Source organism: Mirounga leonina, unplaced genomic scaffold, assembly GCF_011800145.1.
Source record: "Mirounga leonina isolate KUSES-001 unplaced genomic scaffold, KU_Mleo_1.0 Mir_126, whole genome shotgun sequence".
Taxonomy (NCBI): domain Eukaryota; kingdom Metazoa; phylum Chordata; class Mammalia; order Carnivora; family Phocidae; genus Mirounga; species Mirounga leonina.
Window position 1 is genome coordinate 29,435,711 of NW_023270314.1, and position 13,447 is coordinate 29,449,157.

At 54.7% G+C, this 13,447-nt stretch overlaps 1 protein-coding gene across 2 annotated transcripts in view; it reads left to right on the top strand.

Moving 5' to 3' along the window:
• Window positions 1-13,066: 13,066 nt before the first annotated feature.
• The window catches only part of HDAC7 (histone deacetylase 7), a 35,642-nt gene continuing 35,261 nt past the window's right edge, over window positions 13,067-13,447 (top strand). The window contains exon 1 of one of the 2 annotated variants that reach the window (XM_035002796.1): window positions 13,067-13,199. In XM_035002796.1, coding sequence (XP_034858687.1) covers window positions 13,181-13,199 — 19 coding nt within the window. In that variant the 5' untranslated portion in view covers window positions 13,067-13,180. The remainder of the gene's footprint in view (window positions 13,200-13,447) is intronic. The other variant, XM_035002799.1, reaches the window with a different exon arrangement.

Genomic DNA, 13,447 nt, shown 5'->3' on the forward strand with positions numbered 1-13,447 from the left:
GGGGACCCTCTCCTCTAAGCGGATATCCTCTTCCTTATAAGGAGCGCCCTCCCCTCAACATGCACACATGACCAGGGCAGGGCTGGAGGAGGTGGACGTTGGGACTGGCAGGTGGACACCTCTTGTGGAGGACCAAGCTGGCACCCCAGGGGCGCTCACAGCCAGGCTCAGTCCCCCAGCTCCGGCACCTGTGGCCAGGGCAGCTTCCGTCCGTGGCCCCCAGGGCAGGAGGAGCTGGGGTGGAGAGCCGGTTGACCATGCCCGGACTGAGGGCACTCTGTTCCAGACCGGGACTCTGCTCCACCCCATTATCTCCTCCTGCAAAGCCTCCTCCACCCATCAACCCCCAACCGAGATTATAGACCCTCAACTGTCTCCAACTGCTCTGATTCAGGGATAAGGCGGGACCCTTGTCCCCGCTGCCACCGCGCACACCCCCGGCCACCCCCCCACCTCTGTCCCATGGAGGGGGGGGGCTGCCTGTTCTCTGGGTCCTGGGGAGCTGGGAGGCAGGTGTCCCCAGTGGGGAGAGATCTAAAGTCTCCCTCGTCTTCCTCTTGAGTCAGTGCTGCTTGGTCTTTCTGTCCCTGCCTCTGTGTGTCTCCAGGGTGCTCTGGCAGAGTTTCTGCCTCGGGCGGCTCTGCACCCACCCCCCGAGCACACCTGGCTCCTCACATCAGATAACCCAACCACAGCAGCTCCCTCACCCCCACTTGGCTTCCAGTAGCCCCCTCCTCGCCCCTTGCCCTCTTCCTCTCCCTCTTCCTCCCCTGCCTCCCCCACCTCCTAGCTCCCTGACTCACCTAGATTCCGGGGTGGGGGGTGGGCAACAAAGCTTTAAGGTCCTACTGGGTAATGAAGGTGTGAGAAGACAATTCTTTCTACTCCCCAACACATTCTCTCTCTGTCTCTCTCTCTCATACACACACACACACACACACACACACACACACACACACACGGTGGAAACTCTATACCCCTGTGCCCTGTAGGAAACAGAGTGAGGTATGAGGAAAATCCAGCCTGAGGAAGTGAGGGGGTGGTGATTGGGGGGGGGCTGCCTCTGGGGCTGGGGGCTCCACAGCTTCTAGGCCAAGAGAAACTTCTTCCCTTTTCCAGGGCTTCCTGTTTGTGAGCGGTCACCTCCAGTCGTAACGCCACGGGCCTTCCCAGCAAAGCCTCCCTCCAGCCAGGTCCTGGGCTGGGGAAGCGATGGATCCCATCTGGGCCATTCGCAGCCCCTGCCTTCTGCTCCCCACCCCAGGCCAGGGAGGGCAGAGCTGGGGTGTGGGTGCTGCGGAGGAAGAGGCGCTGAGGGTGGGGGTACGGCCAGAGCTGGGAAGACCCAGTGGGAAGAGAGCAGAGGCACACAGGGGCGCTGGGCCAGGGGACCAGTAGGTGCCTGGGGGCTGGGGATGGAGGTTTTAATGCCTCTTGACAACAAGTGAATCATAGGCAAATTATGTGGAAATGATGGCATAAATAAAGATGTGTTATTTCAAGGCCCCAGTGTGTCAATGTAGGAAGAGAGCTAGGGGGGTGGGGGCAGGAGGCAGGCCAGGCCGGATGGTGCCCATAGGTGGGGCCCAGGTGGAGTTCCTGTGGGGGGCTGCGGAGGTGATGGCCCACTCCCATCTCCTGTCACCTTCGGGGAGACATGAAACAGTAGGTGGCAACCACAGCCCAGCAGCTCCTCCCCCGGGGCGAGCAGTCTTCACAGCCCCCACATCCCTGGTGATCCCTCCCTGGGGCCACTGCTATCCACACACACAGCTCCCTTTCCCCAGCGCCTGCTCTGGACTTGCCTGGGTCCTGTCCTCTGGGGTCTGTCCCTCCGTGCCCAGGACTAGGTCTTGCCCCCATCGGCGACACAAGAGCCAGCAAAGCTCCAGGAGCTTGGAACCCAGACAGGGAATCTGTGCTTTTCCCACCGGGAGAGGGCTGAGCTAATGCCCCAGTGACAGCACCTGGCGCGTGCGCAGAGCCCCATAAATAAACCAGGTGGATGAATGAATTCATGACCTCCAGAAGGTGGTCAGGGCCCTCCTTGTAGCCCAACCTAGGCTTCTGATGGACCTTCATCCCCACTCTCCTTCACAATGTTGACAATCTTTAAATGACTAGAAAAACATGTACACTCATACCACCCTACCTAATCAGTACCTACTGCGTATTTCCTCTCGATCTTTTCCTCTATGCCCATGTTGGGTTTTTTTTTTTTTTAATACAGTTGCCATCACAGTGCATACACAAATCGATACTCTCCTGCGATGCTATATTGCATTCATAAACATCTTTATAACAGCTTCATAATTTTCTATTAAGTGGAAATATAATTTGCTTCACAATTTTCCAGTTGTAGGTGTTCAGATTGTTTTTAACTTTCCATATTCTAAATAGTGCAGGGGTGAACGTCATTATGCACATATTCCACTCCCCCTCCCGAATTCTGGCTGTAGAAATCTAGTTTAGGGTACATTGGGTGGCGTAACTGAGCAAAGGGTGAGACCACTTTATAGCTCTGACTGTCTATTGCCAAATTGATTTCAAACATGTAAATTTCGCCGCACTCTCACTAATGTTGGAAGACAGCGTCTACCTTCCTCTTATTTTAATTGGCATTACTTTGATGGAGATCAAGCTAAACATTCCCCTACCTCACCTACTGGCTGTATCTCCTCTTTCCCTGAAGAGTCTTTTGCGCTTTGAACTTCAGTCTACCCCTGTTTTCTTGTTCATTATCAGTTTGTGTGAGCTCTTTCGGTCAGAATGGTTTTAAGGCGTCATCATTCGCAATCGAGGGCAAATCTCCCCTTTTGCCCCTTCTCTCCCACTTTGGATTCTGACATGGCACCTGCTCTTGCTTCATTTAAATCTCTGCCTCCTTCACTGGCTGCCACACCTCTGCCCACCCAGAATCTTTGTTCTCTCATGTTCCTATAGTTAGCCATCTTTCAGGTTCCCTTCCCCTCTTTTCCCTGCTCTTATGATCTCATCCACTCCTACCTACAACTCCAGTTCTCACTGGTGACCGCAGATCTTTGTTTTGCCTTCCCTCCTTGGATGGCAACTGTCCACTCAACATCTAAACTCCACACATCCGCTGCTTGACTCTGTATTTCCCTCCAAATTCACTTCTCCTCCCACACTGCCTAATTTTGCTGCCTGAATCCCTTTGGGTTTGGGGTTGTGTTTGGAAGGGGAAAGAGAAGGGTTGCGGCTGACACATTTGAAGAGGAAATAGGTTTCCTCCAACCTTCAGCTTAGAGCAAGAGGTTGAGGAAGAGGAGGAGAAGGCCCGTTGTCTAGGAAGATGCTGCTCTGTGACTCAGTTTCCCTGCTTGCCTGTATGTTAAGACTGGCTCCAGGTCTAGACCTACATGCTTGAAAATCAAAGCGGGTGGCCTCCCTCCTAGAGCCAATTAACCCTTCATATGGACCTCACCTGCCCCCTCCTCTACTTCTGGAGCCTCTTCCCCAGCAAGCGGCTGAAGAAGCAGCTCAGCTGCGAGCCGTGTAGACCCGTGCTGTTCACTACAGCGGCTGCTCGCCCAGAGATGTGGCCAGCCAGGCCCGCAACGTGAGGCAAGCGTGGTATACACATGGCTTTCCCAGACTGAGTCTGAAAAAAGGATGTAAGACATCACATTAACAATTTCGCTGTTTCAATTACATGCTGAATTGATACTATTTTACATATATTAGGTTAAATACACTATTAAAATTCACTTCGTCTATTTACTTTTACTTTGTTGCTGGTGGTGGTGGACAATTTCAAGTTGCACATGTGGCTCACATTCGGTTTCTATTAAATGATGCTGGTCTAGACTATTCCAGCAGGCAATGCACGGGGCTCCAGGCTGAGAGGCAATGATGGGTCATTGCCCACAGACCCCACTGGAGACATGGACCAGCCAGAGCTCCAAACAGATGTCATCAACCAGTCCGACACCGAAGGACAGGCTCTCGGTGGCCAGTCTCTCTCAGGCAAAGCAAAGCAAAGCAAAGCAAAGCAAAGCAAAGCAAAGCAACATTTCTGGGATGACTTCTTTAATCCTGGACTTCATGAAGCCCTCTGACCTAGGTCTTGGCTCTCCCGGGCGTGTCCCCATGGATGCCCTGTTACTCCAGGAAAACAGTTACCCAGATCCACACCAGCGTTTTGGATCTCCTCACCCCAACGGTTCATGGGGAAGTTCTCCATCATATTCCACTGGTGCCAGGCCCTGGGCCCCTCCGGCAGCCCAGAGGCATCTTTGCTCCAGTCTAAGCCGTCTTTCCCACCCACTTGGGCTTAGGCTCAGGCCACCTGTGGTCTGGGAAGGGATGAGGGAGGAAGGTGGGCTTGACATAACACCGGGCCTCTAGATACACTGCCTGCCTCGCATACATATTTTAAGCTCCAAATCCCACTGATAGGGGAACAGAAAGGGAATAGGAGGGGGTCTGGAGTGGCAGCCCCAGCCCACTGGGCTGCCCTTGTCTGTTTCCGTCACCCTCACCTGTACCCCAGCTGAGCCATAGGAGGGCACTGGGAGCCTGTGCCACAGCCTGTGTGGGTCTGCCCTTCCTCCCATCTCCTAGATGACTCCACCTCTCCCAGGTCCTGGCTGGGATCCGAAGGCCCCAGGCAAGTGGGGGAAGGGAGCCACTCCTACTTTCCCAGCAGCTGCTGCTGCCTCTTCCTGTTTTGCTAAAACTCTGGCTCTGGACCCAAAGGGGTGGGGGAAGTCGCGGGCCGCTCCCGCCCCCCAAAAGGTCAACCTCATCCCCCTGGTCTTCTTAGCTAGTTATTTATAGCCCCCTAGGCCCTGGCTGAGGAGCTGGATCTCTCCTCCCTCAAATGTCAGCAGCTGTGAACATTGCCCCAGGGACGCAGCCAGATGTGCCGATCACTCCAGATGCGTGGTGCCCGGATTTGAGAGAGGCAGCGGGGCCCTTTCTGCAGTCTGTTTGGCTGTCCTCTGCAGCCCAGCCCATCTAGACGTCCCTCAACTGAGTCAACTCGGAGCCCACACCTGTACCTTGGGAGGGTCAGGACAGGTTCCCCAGAGTTCCCCATTCCCACAACCCTGCCAAGCTACTCTGTGCGCCCCAGAAGGGTCAGCCGCCGCGAGACTATCTGGATTTCTTTGCATAAATTAAGACAGTATTTATTTTGAGACTGAGTCTGTAGGGGGAAAGTGTGGCTTGGAGGGACAGAGAGGACAGGACACTGTCTTCTATTACTAATGTCCGCATCGGGCTGTGCCCCGAACAGAGCCCAGAGTGGGCAGGCTCTGCACGAAGCGCTGCACTCCCCATGCCGACGGTCCTCACAGCTACCCCAAGGAGGCAGGCCCGTCGCACCCCTGTTTGAGGATGAGGAAATGAGCTTCCCAGAGGTCAAGTAGCGTGCTGAAGGTCACACTGTGGGTAAGCAACAAACACCAGCCCAAGCAGACTGACTCCACACTCTTGCCTTGAACCACAACACACCCTCTCTTTAGCTGTTCCTTTACAGGTTTTTAAATGTTTCCTTGACAGTTCAGTGTAGGGAAGTGTGGAGCCCAGCGTCGGGGTCCGCCCAAGGGGAGAGGGGCGTCTTCTCTGCCTCCCGTGCCCTCCTACCCCTAGCCACTCTGGCAGAGCTGGAGTAAGGGATGCGACGGGGGCAGAGACTTCTAGAATCACCGTTTCAGGCACAGAAGGCAGCAGGTCAGAGCAAGACCACTGCCCTAGCCCACCAAGACCCCGTGGTCCATCAGGTCCCTTCAAACATGGAACTTCTGCAACTCTGAACCCAGTGTGTCCTCGACGGCATGGGCGTTGAACACGCGAAGGGGCTCTTTTTCTCTGGCCATAGCTTGCTCTCCAGGAGATGATGAATTCCTCAGGGGTAGGGATTGTGGCTTCTTTGGCCTCTGTGCCCAAGAACCTGGCACAGAGTAGGCGCTCAATAAATCCAAAATTACGCTGGATGGAAAAGAGGGTAGTGGTGGTCATCTGTGAGTGGGGTACTTCAAGGTCCTAGCAAGGACACCCTGTTCACATCCTGAGTATCCAGCCTCACCCCATTCACCCTCCCCTCCGCTCCTCACTTCTTTCTTGCCTCCACTCCCCTGACCTACAGAGACACCATCTAAACCCACCCTGAAAGACACCTCTGGGGAAGATTGGTACAAGCCCCTAAGCCAGGACCTCCTCAAGGTCTTTCTAGAGATTCTGGGGCCAGAGGCAAGTGCTTCCAAAAAGGAATCGTTAAGACATATAGCTAGGTCAGACCCTGCCCTCCAGCCAATTCAGCCGCTGGGGCTACAGAGGGTCCTCCTGGGGGCATGTAGCAAGGCTGAAGCCCCCAGCCCACCAGAGGGTGGACTACAGCATCCCTGCAGGGGCCCACTGGAGCCAGTAATGGTGAGCTGGCTGCAGAAAGGCATTTTGCAACTCAGACGGATTTCTTCTTGCTCATGATTAGAGCATGGCCCAGTGGCTGCCTCCCTGACCATAATCTCTGCTGGCACAGGTATCTCCAGGGCTGGGCAGTGTGGGCTATTGGCAGGAGGGCTGATCTAGAAGCTGAGACACCTGAGTTCTCTGCCTGCTCCCCGCCACTGATTAACCATGCCATCTCCGGCAAGTTATCTGCCCCTTGGGCCCCCAGTTTCCTTATCTGTAAAAGGAGTGGTTTGGATTGGATCAGAGCATACTAAACCCGAGATTACTGGGTACCCCCCGCCCCAGAGAGTCTGACTGAGTCTGTGAGAGGGCCCAGAAATCTGTTTTTCACAGATCTTTCTAAGTGATTTTGATATAATGTCAGGTTTGGGGGATCCTACAGATGAGATAATCTTATAAATCTACTTGCAGCTCTTAAAGAGCCAAGATTCTAGTAAACAGAACAATGGTATCAAGATGTTTCAGTGCTGTGGGGTTTATCAGAGGGCAGGTGGGGGGTAGTTTACCTCCCCAGTCGTCCTCATCATCATCATTACTATTATGGTGATTTTGCCTCTGGTGTTATTGTTATGGAGGGACGTGCCAGGGCCCCCATCTGTTTGTTCCCGTCACTAATGGAGGCTCTGGCTCCAAGGTCCCTGGCTTACCTCAAGGTTGGGAGTGGGGCTGGGACAGAGGGAAGGGTGGATGGGGCCTCTTGGCAAGGGAACCTTTCTTCCTTTCTCTCCTGGGTGGAGTTTGGCTGGTTGGGTTCTGGCACCGACCTCTGGGGCTTAGAGAGTGTCTTCCCACCCATATTCCTCCCCCACTTTCTATCTCAGCAGCCTCAGCCTGGTGACTGCCCGCTCTCCTCCTCCTGTCGGGACTTCCTCTCCAGATTCCCTGAGTCCTTACCAACCTCATTCCTGAGCCTCGCTAATCTGTTTGCCACCCCTCTGCTTCCTTGCCTCGCCTTGCACATGCCATTCTCCCCACCTGGAATGTCACCCCCCTCACCCCACACTGATTCACATTTCTGGGCTCCTCCAAAACCTAGCTCAAAACTCCCTACTTCATTCGGCCCGGATCGGCTCAGGTCATTCCTGTTTGCTGTCTACTCACTGACGCTTGGAATAACAGGATCAGAAAAACTGCTTTAGACTCAGCAAAATAAGTCGACATGGCCTAAACCAGCTCCCTCATTTGAGAGATGAGAAAACTGAAGCCCAGAGAGGTTGTGACTTGGTCAAGGTCACACAGTAGTGAGATGTCCAAAAGAGTTGGCTTCTTAGCAAGAGGCTTTCAAGTATTTTATATTTTTGTTTCCTCAACACACTGTGCTCAATAGGAGGGCAGAGGCTGTGCTTTTGTTTTTGTCTTTAATGTCCTTTATCTTCACTGTGGTATGTGCGCACGCGTGTGTGTGCTCTGCGTATCCAGGGGCTATCAGGACAATGATTCTAAAACTCACAGTGGTACAGATGTTTGAATATGTACCTCATGTGACCTCAGATCAGCCCTGTGAGGAGGGAGCCAAGATACTGCTATTTTACAGAGCAGAAAACTGAGACTTAGAAAGGTGTGGCCTGTGAAGTTAATGGCCTAGTTCTAGAACTAGGTCTAAAACTCCAGTCCGCTGACTCCCAGCCCAGAGCCCTGATCCCCACAATGTCTTTCTTCTAGCTCTCTCCTGATGGTCCAGGCTGGGGCCCTGGAGTAGTCAAGGGGGTGACCTCTGCCATCTTTTGCATTCATTCTGCCTTCTTCATCTTGGGGTTAAGGAGACCCTGTCTTTGGCTTCCTGCCCCTCCCCATCCTGTCCCACTGCTTTCTCCTTGTGTCCTCCCCTCCCCATGTCATTGCTGGTACATAGACACATACACATATGCTAAGAACTGCAGGTGTGTAGGGCAACAGACCACAGGGGAAACCACATCACCTTTGTTGACATTGGAGGGAGGCAAGGGGACGGGGTGAGGGGCTTGCTTCTTTCCCTCCACCTGCCTTAGTCCCCGCAGTCATCTGGCCTACCAACCTGAGCCATCTGGACTTGTAGCCATGCCCCGGCCTCTTCTTGACTTAGCCATCCAATTCTGGCCCAGGAGGATGTATCCCCTCTTCCCTTACATCTTGAAATCCAAAGCAGGGGTCTGGCTGGCTGCGCCCCCAGTCCTAACTGGAATACTTACGTAACTCCTCTAATCCTGCCTTGCGATGCCAAGAGAAAGGTGGGAACCAGGGATGAGAGCACATGGTTGGGGCCAGTTAGGAGGTACATTTGGCATGTAGAACGTCACACGTAGATCAGCTGAGACCTCAAGCAGCCAGGTTTACAAAGCCAGCTTCTCCATTGTTCTGACCTGCCACAAGATACTGCAAAGGCTCTGAATCAGACATTCAGGATTAAGTCACTTACTGGCTTTGTGGACTTAGGCAAATCATTTTGTCTTTCTGAGCTTAAGTTTGCTCACTAAAACAATGGGGATAATAATGAGGTATAAGTGAAGGGGCCTTGGGCAGCACATCATACAGAGGAGACACTCAATAAATCCAAATTATCTTCCCTCCTTCCTTCCTGCCTTCTATGTGTTATATCTGGTCCCATGAGACCCTTTATTTGGAGTTGGAGATCTACCTCTCCTATCAATCTGCAAATCCCAAACCCTGTGAATTGGCATTTTTTTTATTCTTATGTTAATCCCCATACATTACATCATTAGTTTTAGATGAAGTGTTCCATGATTCATTGTTTGTGCACAACACCCAGTGCTCCATGCAGAATGTGCCCTCCTCAATACCCACCACCAGGCTAACCCATCCTCCCCTCTAGAACCCTGTTTGTTTTTCAGAGTCCATCGTCTCTCATGGTTCGTCTACCCCTCCGATTTCCCCCGCTTCATTCTTCCCCTCCCGCTACCTTCTTCTTCTTCTTTTTTTTTCTTAACATATATTGCATTATTTGTTTCAGAGGTACAGATCTGAGATTCAACAGTCTTGCACAATTCACAGCGCTTACCAGAGCACATACCCTCCCCAGTGTCTATCACCCAGTCACCCCATCCCTCCCACCCCATCCCCCACTCCAGCAACCCTCAGTTTGTTTCCTACAATTAAGAATTCCTCATATCAGTGAGATCATATGATACATGTCTTTCTCTGTTTGACTTTGTGAATTGGCATTTGATCCCAGGTTCAGAAACTGCAGGGCAAGGCCCAACCCAACCCAATGAAAATGGCTGTCCTCTGAGATCTCACAGAGGCCTTGGGGAATGAGCGCTTTCTGATTGGCTTTGTGGGGAGTGTGTGGGAAGTGTGGGTTAGGGAGGGATTTTGGCGTCGGCTACCGCATCTAAAAGGCAGGGACAGGAGTGGTCTCAGAGCCCTGAGTGTAGACCGGTTGACTCTCTGGAGCTTTGAATCCTGGCACAGGGTGGGCACTCAATAATATTTGTTGAATGAGTGAATGGCCCCATCACTTACTTTGGGTAACTTTGATCAGATTTCTTAACCTTCGTGGGTCATACTTTAATCGTGAGCATAACAAGAATTATTAAGAATAAATGACCTAATGTTTGCCAAGGGGATAGCATAGGGCTGCTACATGGTATATAGTCGGTAAAAAGTAGCCAAGTAAGGGAAGGAGAGGAGAAAGAGAAGGTCAAGTAGGCCCAGAGGCCCAAAGAGAAGCAGAAGGAGTGTGCCCTGGGGCTTGGGACTGGCCAGAGACTCCAGGAAGACTTGAGGGAGCCAAGGCAGGTCCTACGGGGCTAACGTCTTCTGCGAGGTGCTTGGCTGAGTAGCCTGGGAGAGAGGCCTGACTCCAGAGCTTTGCAGAGAAATTCCCATGGTAACCAGGATAGAGGAGAGACAGGCAGCCTGCACTTTCCTGCCTCATGTCTCTCAGGGTTCCTGGAGACTCTCTGACATATCCCAACAAGGAGCATGGGACTTAGAAACTGGCTTAAGACCCTGCCTCGGGTGGGAGTGTGGTGGTGCTGGAGTGAGAAGTTCAGCTGTCCAGGGAAGGAGGGACACTATCCAGCTTCCCGGGTGCAGGTCTCACATGTTGTCTTTCTGTCTATACTTTGGGGACAGCGAGTCCTGGTGTGTGTAGAAAGTGCTGGATACTTGGGGGACAGACAAAGGCAGGGGGAGATACCCCTTTTTGCTCCAATCTCTTAGAACTCAGTGATTAGGTCAAAAAGAAAAAGAAGGCTCACAAACAAATACATGAATGATGCACATGGCAGAAACGAGACAACAAGTGCCTGATTTCAGTCCAGAAATAACTACAGGAGTCCTGGGGTGTATTGGGGGGGGGCGGGCATTGCAGGGTTAAAAGAGAGAGGGGGAGGGGAGAGGCTAGGAGTCTGAAGTAGCCAAGCAATTTTTCTGGAAGCCATGGGCACAGAGGAGGGATCTGAAAGGAGAGTCATCTGGTTTGGAGGTGAGAGCTGGGAAGAATGCACCTGAGGTAGAAGAACATGCATCTTGCAGAGTCGTCATGGGGAGTGTATGGGGAGTCATGGGAAAAATGGGTGTCCAGGTTGGGGGGGGATGTCCTTGAAGGCCATGAACATCTGCCTCACTTCAGCAAATAACTCATGGAGAACTTGAGCTCTCTGCAAGCTACTTAGCAAGACACTACAAGAAATGCACCCATGACTAAAGGGCTCGAGGGATGTCCGCTCTTGAACATTCTTGGCAAGAAGGAGAGTTGAGACACGTAGACTAGGTGGATGAAGGTCAAGACTGACAAAGTGCTGGGGTGGGGTCCTTTAAGGGAGGGAGAGAATCCCTCTGGCTATGTGAATCCTGCAAAGGCTGCTGGAGAAGGTGGTTATAGACCCCAAGGATTGGAAAGATTTCAACAGGAGCAGCAAGGGGCTGGGAGGGCATCACATGTGGAGGAAACATGATGAGCCAAAGAAAGGGAGTAGGAAGGCACGAGGGCATGATGGGGAGCAGACAGCAGCCCAGTTTAGCTGAAATAATCCGAGAAATAACAGCAACTAATATTGAGCACTGCGTACCAGGAGCCACTGGGCGGAATAGCGAGAAAAAAAAAAGAGGGAGACAGAAAGAGGGGGGGTATGTTTGCGAAGTGTGCTGCCATGTTGTAGAAGGGCTTGGATGCCAGGCAAGGAGCCTTGTGAGGGTATGTTAACAAGAGCAGAGGGGTTAGATCTGCCTGCTGAGTGGGCCCTGGGACAAGGAAAGGAACTATGGTAGGAAGGCAGCTTCTAAAAATCCCAGGTAGCAACAAGTGGTGAGGCCCGAGCTGTGCTTGCAGGAACAAGGGTCTGTGGTCAGAAGCTGGACCTTGCCATGGCTAAGCCCTCCTAGGCCACTGTGGACTCTTGCTTCCCATGAGGCATGGCTCTGCCTCAGTTTCTCCTTCTGTAGAATTGTGAGGCTCTTGGGGTTCCTAGGATAGAGGGAGGGAGGAGGGGTAGGAAGTCAGAGGGAAGCTGCATCCTGCCTTCCAGAGGTGACGCCTCCCACCACAGGAGAGTCTAGTGTTTCGGGTTGTGGACCTCTCCCCTTCCCAGAGCCAGCCGCTGTGTCTCCCACCCAGCAGACTGCCAGAGGCCACAGGGCTGATAGGCTCCGCCTGGAAGCACAATGGGGAGGTCCTCAGCCCCTGACCCCTGAGTCTGACCTTCTGGTCCTGTTAAGGGGGGTGGGGGGCGCAGAGAGCACTGCTGGGCAGAGCTGGCCCAGAGCTGAGTTTATTAGCTGAGGGAGGGCTGGAGGCGGCTGCATTCCGACTCACAGACTGGAACATTTCTGTGATCCGCTGTAATGCACTGGGAGACACTGGGCACATTGCTGAAGTTTGACTCATAGGGACCGGGAGGGGGAAAGAAGGGGGGAGGGTTGTGGGGGGGAGAGGAATGGGAGGAAGAGAGGAAGAGGAGAGGAGGGAAGGAAATCCCTTGAGAAATTTCTTTAAAAAAAGAAAACTTTCAAAATCAGCACCACCCCCACCCCCTTTTTCTTTTAATAGGAACAGGCTGGACCCTTCTGTTCCCCTCAGCAGGCGTGGGGGGGGGGGGGCAGGGGGGTAGGGCTGGGCAGTGATTCAAATCAGTTCCTGGAACTTTCCTCAGGCAAGTCGTGTTGGTGAGGGGTATTGGGGGGGGACGGGGGTGTCCGTCTGGGATTCCTTGCCCGGGACTTGGGGCTCCACGAGTGTCCCACGTCCCTGTGTGCGGCTGTTGGCCGGTGGGCTGTACGTGCACGCACTTGCCAGCGCGGGGGTCCCTCCCAGAAGTGTGTCTGTCTGAACGATTCTGCCCCCGTGTAAACAGGGCTGCGCGCTCGTGTACGCTGTGTGTGCAAGGCTGCGTGCGCTCAGGTATCGGGGTTTCCGGGAATTGTGCGCCGGTCGGCGCGCCGCGCCTCGGGCTGGGCGGCAGCGCGGCGGCCGCGCGCGGGTCGGGGCCGCGTCCCGCGTTCCGGGCTCGGCGCTGCCTCCCGGGCCGCGCGGGGTGTCCGCCGGCCGCCCGTGCGCCGCGCCGGGCAGTGTCTGCCGCGGCGGTGTGTCCCCGGGCCGCGAGCGCCTGCCCCCTCCCTTCCCTCCCCCTGTCACCCTCCCCGGCCGCCCGGGCTGCCAGGGCCCCCCCCCTCCCGGCCCCCTCCCTTCCTCTCGCCGTCTCAGTCGCTCTGCAGCCGCCGGCGACTGGGGGGATGTGAGGCCGGCGCCCCAGCCCCCCCCGCCCCGCCATGAGCCCCCCGCTCTGAGGGCCCCGGCCACTGGATGCACAGCCCCGGCGCTGGTGAGTACTGGGTTGCGGCCCCCCGCCCCGCCCGCCCCGCCCTGCGCGCGGCACCCAGCGCCGCCCGCCCGGGCTCGGGCTCGGCTCCGGCTCCGGCTCGGGCTCCGCGCGGCCCGCGGGCCCGGCCTGGAGGGCGCCCCCGACCGCGCCCGCCCCGCCCGGCCCCGCGGGGGGTGCGGGGGGCTCTGGGAGGGCCCCCGGCCGGGGCCGGTTCCGGGGCCGGAGGGCTCGGGCCTCCCGCGGGGCGC